Consider the following 10507-nt stretch of genomic DNA (forward strand, 5'->3'; position numbering starts at 1 on the left):
GTGAGCCTTTAGTGTTTAACATAAAAATATAAATCCCCAAAAGAGCTAAAAGTACCTAAAAATTTACATGTCTTTTGCATATTCAGGAGTTCCTGGGAAAAAACCTAGGTAAGAATGGTGAGGGAAAAGGGTGTTCTTTAAAGCAATTTTGTAGCTTCAAAAAATTAAATAAAAAATACCTGCAAAAGAAGACCTTTAGTGCTGATTCACACCTGCCATGATCGTGGAGTTTGTGGACTTGTACAGCAGTGCTAGTACAAAAGGAACCAGTGTCTGCACATTTAACAGGTGGTGCCCCTCTTGTTCCCTTTGGAAGCTGCCACAGGGAAACCCTACATGTAGTGTCCCCCAGTGTGGCAGAGTTTCCTGGCATGAGGAAGTAGTAAATTCACTTCAACCTCACTGTGTGAATTAGCCCTTAATACCTACCAGCGAAAACCTTTGGAATCCAAAAAATGTTGGTTTATTGAACTAACCTGAGGGAAGCTAACTGCTCATTGCGGAAGGAACCCCTTAGCAACCTCTGGAGGAACCCTGGTTGGGAAACACTGGGTTAAACAATTGGAAATACAGTCATGTTGAGTTCTGCACACTACTAACCACTATACTATTAATTTGGCTGTCCCTGTGAATGATAGCAAAAGCTGAAATATATATGATATGTGGTAGGTGCAAGTGGATGGAACCAGGGGATGCAGCAAGAGACATCCAAAATGCTGAAGGTTCTGGTGGATGGCATAGCTCTTGAGTGCGAAATGAGCACTTGCACAAATAGATACATATTAGACTTCTAGATTACATATTGACTTCTTTTACAGATTAGAGGAGCCACTTACGAATACCCCAAAAATGGAATCTGAATGTCATGTAGGTGTCTTGTGTACAGATTTGTTTTATAAGTCAATGGTATGACTTTTGTCTTTTGGGGTCTTTTGTGCCACGAAACTTTGGTTTTTTTTTTTTTGCTTTTTTTTTTACTGAGGGAAATTGTGTGTATATGTTTAATAATGTTTATATGGGGTTTTCGTGTTTATAATGTTTTTTTTTTTGCCTTACTTTGGATTAACTATGTATATATGTATTGATATGGAATATGCTGGTTTGTAGTACGTTTATTTCTCTAGTGATTGAAGACTTATGTCTTTTTCAACCTAACTATGTAACCTTCCTAAAAGTATAAAGTCTCCCTATTTATTTTCTAAGGACTTCATTACTTTCTATAAATAAAATGGCATTACAATTTGGGATCAGTTTAAATAAGGATAGTGTATATTGAATTTGCTTTTTAAACTGTATCAAATGGGTTTTCAATTTGTGCAACTTTTATTAATTTAGCAATATACACATATAAATATATAAATCATGGTACCACCCTTTACAAATGAAATATACATTAGCACAAAATAATTTACCCTTAAGAAAGATTAAGTGGCAAACTGTTAAAACTGTAAAATGCATTAGAACATTTGTTAAAAATCTGAATTTACAGCAAGCTCAGCCATTTTAGTATACTGCTGTATTTATTGTGTAATTACCTAACCCTTTATGTTTTTATCTATGTTTCATGAAAACACTTTTATTGCTTAAACACAAACCAAGCTTCACAACAAATATAGCAGAGAAATACTTAGATAGTATTATAGATGTACATACGTTCATGAGAATGTAGACAAAGAACTAAATTCCAATGCAATGTTATTTCATACCTCGGCTTTCTGTGAATATCTGTATATCTATCTGCCTTTCTTCTACTCTGTCTATCTATCTATCTATCTATCTATCTATCTATCTATCTATCTATCTATCTATCATTAATCAATCTTCCATCCATTCATGTACTCGAAGGATGAAAAAATATTCTGGCTGTGCCTACCATCAGTTATTACCATAAATTATCATTGGATACCAACCAAGTATACAAACTACTATGCAAAGGATGGGGGGTTGTATGTGGGACCCAAAGTTGGTGAAGGCTTATATTCCCTGCAGGGCCAAGGAAAATCCAGTTACTAATACAAAACTCAAAATCTGTAGCTAAACGTTTCAGAATACAACTGGGGGTGCTGTGCTCTTTAATATTTTAACCATGATAGAGTCTTTTACAAAACAAAAAATCCACTTAAGCACACAGCTAAAATAACTCTTCGGATTACCTTTATATACATACAATGGACAACAGGATGTGGAGTTTCTTTCGTATCTAACACTTATATTCTTATTATCATGTATTTACATAACACCAACTCGTAGCACTATACAGAGTCCATAGATATATCAGTAATTGTTCCTCAAATGAGCTCACAATCTATTATACTTGCCAAAGTCTTAGTCTAATGTCTAATGCCTACATATAAAGCAAGGACTTGGTCTAGTACCAAACTGTTGTGGATCTTAATAGAGGAGAAGACAAGCGCCCTTTAAATTAATATTTGAGCAAAAGAGAAAAATATGGCAATGAGTATATGTAAAGAATTTTGTCCCACATACATAAAAATACAGCGACTTAGATTTGACAGTTATATTTAATCTTTACTAAAATACTAAATGTGAAAATAAGTCACAAAAGAATAACATTTTGTAACATAGTCAGAAAGAAAGCACTACTTGCATCTTAAGCGTTTTTCCAGGAATGCTGAGCAAGACCTACTTTCTCATAGTATTTGATCTCGTAGTCCAAAATGACCCCATTAGGATAGTCTGGCTCTTGCCACGAGAGAGCAATGCTGCTTTGAGATGCCCAGTCTTTCCTCACCATGCCAATTAGTGAAGGAGCTGAGGAGGGAAAAAGGAACACAATTGTGTAAATGTTGGTATAAGTTTTTCAGACATTTTTTTTAGCTTAGTTCACTCGCTAACAATCATCAAGTAAAACTTTATTTTCAACCCTACAATCTGATATTTCTCTAATGCTTTTTAAAATCACTCTTTTCCCATGTGGGTCCTGATGCATGCGATTGTGACATCATATAGCGCTTGCTTCATCGAGGAGAGAAAAGTTTTAACACCTGTATTTGTCAAGAAAAAAGTTTCATGGAGTATAAAAGTATGATTATTTGCATTTTAACAATTTTAACACAATGGAAAAGCTTTATCACAAAGTGAAGAAGCTAATTTTGGGTGTAAAATTGTTTAAGCTTTTAACCTTTCAGAAGAGACAAGTGACACAGACGTGAAGCAAACTTTAAGCTCTGCTTTTTCAGGGCAAAGCAATGGGTTTGCATTGATCCTCCATTGGCTCCTAGATCATTCTTATGTTTCTTCTATTCCCCTATTGTTTAGTCCAAAAGAAGGTAAATACAATAACCTGGTACCTATATAAAGGGGCAGGAGGTGAATTCCATGTAATAAATTATCACCATCACATGGGGAATCTACAGCAGGTTGTAGCTTTCACAAAGTACTTTCTTTACTTTCAGATAACAGGATATAATTACAAAAGATGAAAGGAAGATGAATATATGTGTTCACATAACTGAGCAAAAAAAACAACCTTAACAGGACTGGATGTGGTAGGAATAACATATATCTCTGGCTTATTTATAAAACGTTTATATCTATCTCTTTTAACATATGAAATGTAGAAGAAGACAAAAGAAAGAGGTTTCAACTCCCAGGTATTTGGTGAAATCATTAATAGTGTATTGATACAATTTAGATTTCATACATAATTATTATACATGCATCATTAAACATATATCCAGTCCTAGACAGAGTGATTCTAGCTATTTACAACAAATAACCAAATTCGTCTTATGTGATTACAACGCGTTTCTCTTTCTTTTGTCATCTTTTCTATAATCTGTTTATTCAAAGAGGTAGCTCTATAATACATCCAGAGGAAAATCTACATCCTCAATTCTACCATGAAAATGTGAAATGTTTACTCTTTCTGCAATGCCATTCTCTTTCTTCAGCACCATGGACAGCACATAGGATGACATGTTACAGCTTCATCTTTATTATTACACAGTATTTATATAGCGCCATCATAATATGCAGTGCTGTACAAAGTCCATAGTCATGTCACAAACTGTCCCTCAAAGGGGCTCACAATCTAATGTCCCTATTATGGTCATATGTCATTTATACAGTCTAAGGCCAATTTTTTTTTTTTCGGAGGGGGGAGCCAAATAACCTAACGACATGTTTTTGGGATGTGGGAGAAAACGCACGCAGACACAGGGAGAACCTGCAAACTCCATGCAGATAGTGTCCTGGAGAAGATTCGAACATGGGACCCAGCACTGCAAAGGCCAGAGTGCTAACACCTGAGCCACCATGCTGTCCTTTCTTTCTAAACACTTGTAGAGTCTCCTCTACTCTCATGACAGATTCCCATTTCTAATAAAAGATAAAGTCCCATTTCCTTAAAAACTGCAAGTATTCCTTGAACACACAAGTAGTATTAGAAGCGGCAGCGGATATCTTGCCTGCCTCCATACCGGTCTGTTAGACAGCAAGTATTAACAAACCCTGTAACCCCAATCAGTGTACTCCATTACCCTCCTTTCCTTGATATTTGCTGTATGTTCACTCACTCAATATGTGTTATGTGTGGGTTTTACCTAGTCCACGAACACCCATTCCTCAAGCCTAAAATCTGTATCTTGATTGATAGCAATACAATTATACTCTCGATTGATAGGAATGGATAGGAATAGAAATATAATGGTTAATGGTGCTGTCTCATATGCCCATAATCATAAGTTTAAGACTAGGCAGTAATGTTTTAAATTGCAAACGTTTAGCTTTGATGAAATTTATGAATACTTTGGTGTTTTTTTTTTAGTCTTTCTAATAACTATCCTGTTCTGCATATGTTGAGCCCTATCTTACCTTTAGGAAAACATTAGGTGTGATAGGACTCAACATGTGCAGGAGAGGATACATTTTTACTATTAGGAAAATGTATTTTGTAACATAAAAAAATAAAATGCCAAATCATTAAATTTTAGCAAGGCTCAGATTTTACAACTTTCAGTATGGTAATACCATTTACCCTTGACCCAGTGTGTACAGGGACAGGAACCCTAACTATTGCACCTGAATGAACACTGCATGTATGGAATTAATAGAGTATCTTTTACATACATACATTAACTCAGGAGAACAAAAAAGGATTTCCTCCTTGTGCACAACCTCTAGCTCAAGTCCTGTGTTTCTAACTGCAGGAAAAGAAGCCTTGCAGCTGTTGGGACCGGGACAAAGATGAAGCTTTCTAGTTTCAGGGGCGGTGACAGTGGAGATGAGAACTCCCATGTCACTCCTCACAAATCTGCTTCACAGATCCCTCCTCTGCCCAAGAACTTTTAAAAGAAATCTTCAAGAAGGAATACTGTTATCTGTAATAATTATTTAGATATTTTCTGCAGTGTGCTTTATGATTTTAACAAAACATAACCATTAGTAGACTATTCTTAGGGAGGGGAAGATTGGGCAAAATGAGCCTTTATCTTTGAGTTCCGCTTTAAGTGGGTTACTGAATAAAAAAGGTCCTACAAAAAGTCAGTGTTTCCAATGTGGTTTTGCTGATTTTTTCTCTTTTTTTTTATGATCGTTTTTAACAACTTCCTTTTATAGCAACTCAGTCAAAACCTTTATAACATTTTCTATGCTATGCATCTTTTGTGGTGACCACTTACCACGGACAAGCATACTGAGATAAAAGAAAACACCCACATCATGACTTCTATTGCTTCTTCAATGGCTAAACCTGTAGATGTTGCTTACCTGCAAGCCAGGTGGCTATATCACAGAAGAAGATAGGCAATCTCTTTAGTAATCGTGTTGCTGGTTAGTGTCATGTATAGGAGTAGTGTCTACAAAAGCTGTTATAAAGCACTTGTTAGGCTTTTTATAGGCAATGAACAGCTTTTCTAAAACCTTTACAGCACCCCTCATTAAAAGTGTGAGGCTGTTAAATGCAGAATGTACTGGGAGTGTTGGCTGTCACAAAAGCCACTAACAGGTGCCAGCAGGATTTCAGCAAGTTTAATGTTGTGCTGAAACCTAATAAAACAATTTTACACCTCCTAGCACCTTGTTTAAAGTGACAGCCATTGCATGTAATAGGATGCATGTTTAATATCCACAAACTACAGATGAGCGATGCAGTAAAGGCTGCAGTAATACTGCTTGAAGAATGTTCAAAGTCATGCAAATGCTGTATGACAGCTTGCTGAGGACACTGTACCTACAGAAAGAAATATGGAAGCTACCATTGCTAACCTTTCTTTAAGAAAATGCTAGTTGCCTGGCTTCACCTTTGGTGAAGTTCTTCTTTTAGTATGTAAAAATACAGACCCAAAACAAGAATGCTAACAAACCTGTCCCACGAAGTCCCACAATGTTATTTCTTTTGACACTTTAGACATAGGCACCTCTATTATTATCCAGATAATATAAATGATATAAAAAGTTTCCTTATTCAAACATCAATGTGTTATATACCAAAATCATCACCAACACTGAATGAGCCGATGTGTCAGGTTCACTCACCAGACAGAAGGACCATAGTATTTGACAGAAAACATGTCTGTAGTTTATAAATAAATCAATTTAACCTCCTAATAGATTATTAGACTTCACAGAAAAAAGGGGGAACAGTGACATATGTATATCAGAGGATAAAAGATAAAAATATGTTCTTGAACATTGCAATGTATTTATACCGCACCTATCACTTAAAAACATAAAGTTGAAGTTACAATTTAAGTTTATCCAGTCCTTTATCATGTGTAGAGTATCTGTCACCAGTATGCAAGTAATAACATCATTCTAAGAGAGATTGAACAATGAAACATGAATCTGATTGTGATTTGCCAACTAGCCTGCATACACTTGTGCAATAATTGTCCTTGGAAAGGATCTTTCACAATCCTTCCCAAAGACAAACTACTGCATGATACATGAATGAGCGCTTTACATACAGCACCGTTCTGCCCTATAGAGAGGGGAGGGGGAAAACGATGGAGCGGCACCTTGCTGCGCTCTCTCCCCCTTCACTTCCATTACGATCGTTCGTCCTCCATTGTCCGTGCATCCACCAGGACGGTCGTTCGGAGGATAGACGGCGGGCGCTGTACACACGCCAGATTCTCGGCCCTGACCTGATTATTGGACAAGAACCATTGCAAGTGTGTACGTAGCCTTAGGCATTGAGTGTAAAAAGATGAAATTATAAAGAAAAATGCAATGGTGGAGTTGTTGCTCAAGATGACCAGATCCTTTTATAAACATTTAAATCTTGCCGGACTGAGCAACAGATCCATATTTTGCCTTTGATCTGCCTTTAATTAAAGGTAATCTTCCAAATGAAGAATATTTAAGAAACCATTACTGATTTTTTGATCATTTCAGGCATGGCATGAAATTTCACTGGCTTAATTCTACAATATAACAAGATTGCAATTCATAAACATGTATATTTCATAGTAGCTTAAGGTGTGTATGTTGGCCAGTGTTAACTTATTAGTCCCAATGATAAAATAAACTTGTTTATTATTATGATGATGCTGCGATGATTTGCGTTATGGAGTATTATATTATAGAGAAAATGTTTACAAAGTAGCAGTGAAGGTCATATAAAACACAATGTAGAGCAACCATTCTCAATCAAGGTTCTGTAGAGCCCTAGGTATCCTCCAGTGTTTGCTAGGGGTTCTTAAAGCTTACCTAAACTCACTTAAATTTCACTTTACATTAAAAGCGTAGACAAACTTTCTTGGGCATGCGAAGAAGGAGCCTTTTTATGAAAAGTGAGAAGTTGGCCTATCTCACGCATGCGCAGTAAGATCGGCAAGTTTTTCTTCCAAACTAGGTCACTCAATTTCGCACCTGTGTGGGGTGATGTAGGAAGAAGAGGCAAAGATGGCGCCGCCCACTGCTCCGGCTCAGAGACGGATACTTGGACAACGTGGGACCCAATGAAAGACACCTCCGGACTGATTGACTGCTGTGTGGGATTGAAGGTAAGTGAATTTTTTTTGTTTTAGGCACTTTTGAGTTTACTTCTTTTTTAAGCTTTATCTAAATGACCTTTTATCCACTAATGCCTGCATAATTTAGTATAAATAAATCTATCTAAATAAATAATAGGTCTGCACCAGGTTCATTGTCATTTTTCTGAGTCAGTAGGTTGATACCAAGGAACTTTTTAATGTCAAGAAGGCTGGCATTTTGACTAACACTGCAAAGGGCATTTTTTGTGATTATCACAGTATAAGCAGCATTTTTCTGACCAACTCTGCTGGAATATATGCAAGCTTACCCATTAATGCACACTAAAAATTCAACAATCCATTCATCATATCCTATACACAAACTCAGAACTCCTATCTGTTGATTACCTAGGTTGTTACCTTTTAGGCAATAGGCAGATCTCCACATCCTTAGCATCATAAATACTCTAAGCCCTTTAAAATGATGTTAATACTACATTGAATGCTTTACGCCCATGCATCCTGCTACATTTTTCCCCCAAAACTTTTGCTAATGTTCATTGCGAAAAAATCAGGGGCAGATAATGTTTCACACTATAAAGTGGGTCATAACAGAGGATATCTTACTACTGCTGTCATGGTGTAGCTCTGGATTAATTCACATTGGTGGTGAAATTGCAGTGCATTTACTGCTTCCTCATGCTACGGAATCGCTGCCTCTTGGGAGATGCTACACGTAGCGTCTTCCTGTGGCAGTCCCATAGGGAATAAATAGGGACAGTTGTGAAATGGGCAGACACTGGTTCTTTAGGAACCAGCACTGCTGTGCAAGTGTTCAAGTGGCTGACAAAGTGCCAGCAGTGGGGAACTGTTCGGTATCTTGCAATTTAAAGGCAGGTGCGAACTTGCCCTTGTTGAAGAAGGGAACTTGAGAGTAAAGGGGATGTTTCTTGGGACCCTTGGCAATTGCCAGCCTTGGAATACCTGTATTTCTACAGATGATAAGATAAAAAAAATTGGTCTGGGTATTCAGAGGTTGCTGCTAGGTAGAAGTGGGTGACATCTAGCACCAAACAACTAGTTGTGTATAGAACTCCAGTAACCTTCATTGTGGTAACCATATAATCACAAACACCCCATGTAATATATAATAAACAGAACAGTTGAAAAGGCAGAAAAAATAAGATCAGTGACAAAATTTGATTGATTTAAAAAGCGTCAGTCCAAATAAAAAGTCAAAAAAAGAAATAAAAAAATGAAAATGAAAAATGGTGCCTGTATGAGTTATTGTAATTCATTTTTCTGAGTAATGACACCTGCACGCTCACAAACACACAGTTGCATCAATGATTTGTAGCAAAGCTTTAAGTATTTACTGATATCATCGCGCTTATGAGCCATTTCAGCATTGATCTCTCTGTCCTTAATAAATGACCGCAGGAAAAAGACATTTGTTTTACCTTTGTCTTTTTCAGATGAAATGACTTACTGCAAGAACAAAAGTTGCCACTCTTTTTGTTTGTTAAAATGGTATGAAGACAAAATTGTTTGATTACTTGCAACTAAAAGCTTATTTTCTTGGCTAAAGTTGTATTTTGTGAGTAAAGGAAGGCCATGGCTTATGGTAAAAGAGATTTATGGTCTATGGTAAAGGGAACTATTTACATTAGCTATCAACAGAGTTAAGAGAATATACACAGTATTAGCTTAAGGGAAGGAGGATGATTTTTTCTATACCCTTGGCTGAACCTGTTGTCAGAGGATTCACCTAATCTGAGGGCCTGATTTAATAAAGCTCTCCAAGGCTGGAGAGGATACATTTTCATCAGTGAAGCTGGGCGATCCAGCAAACATGGAATGGATATGTTAAAAGTAATTTGCTTTTTGCTAGAAAATGTGTGAATCTTGGACCAAATACATTCCAGGTTTGCTGGTTCACCCAGCTTTACTGATAAAAATGTATCCTTTCCAGCCTTGAAGAGCTTTAATAAATCAGACCAAGAATCTCTGGATGAAAGTTGACAGCCTTAAATTTCAGTGCCCAGCAGCATTGATAGGAATGAAATAAGCTGCACAGAGGTGAATTTTAGGCCCCCAACCTCCACCCACCTATGCTAATGTGGTGTAGACCTGCACTACAGACCACCTGCCACTTCTTGAGGACCAATTATTACTTATCTATAGGACCTTATTTATTATTGATATATAAAGTGAGTTATATTGTTAGCATACAACACAGAATTCATACAATAATATAACATGAGGTTAGGTGGTTCGTCCCCTTATTCCCATTTTGGGAAGTGCAGGTCGCTTTTTGAACCAAATGAACTAGACTAGGGGTCTGCAACCTGCGGCTCCGGAGGCGCATGTGGCTCTTCAGCCTCCTTGTTGTGGCTCCCTTCGGCTGCCGCGGGGAGATCTCTGATAGGGGATCCCCTTCCTCCCAAGACACTGCGGAGGAGGGGAATTCCGAATCCGGTGTTCTAATGAAAAAAATCTACCAGTGAAATAAATCTACCACGGGGCGTGTACAAATGGGTGTGTACAATGACATCCCCCTCCTTTGA

General features: G+C 37.2%; 1 protein-coding gene across 1 annotated transcript in view; it reads right to left on the bottom strand.

Moving 5' to 3' along the window:
• Positions 1–10507, bottom strand: part of EPHA6 (EPH receptor A6) — a 453819-nt gene that overhangs the window by 134815 nt on the left and 308497 nt on the right. The window contains exon 6 of the mRNA XM_072431761.1: positions 2648–2772. Within this exon, the coding sequence (XP_072287862.1) occupies positions 2648–2772 (125 nt within the window). The remainder of the gene's footprint in view (positions 1–2647; positions 2773–10507) is intronic.

Source organism: Pyxicephalus adspersus, chromosome 1, assembly GCF_032062135.1.
Source record: "Pyxicephalus adspersus chromosome 1, UCB_Pads_2.0, whole genome shotgun sequence".
Taxonomy (NCBI): domain Eukaryota; kingdom Metazoa; phylum Chordata; class Amphibia; order Anura; family Pyxicephalidae; genus Pyxicephalus; species Pyxicephalus adspersus.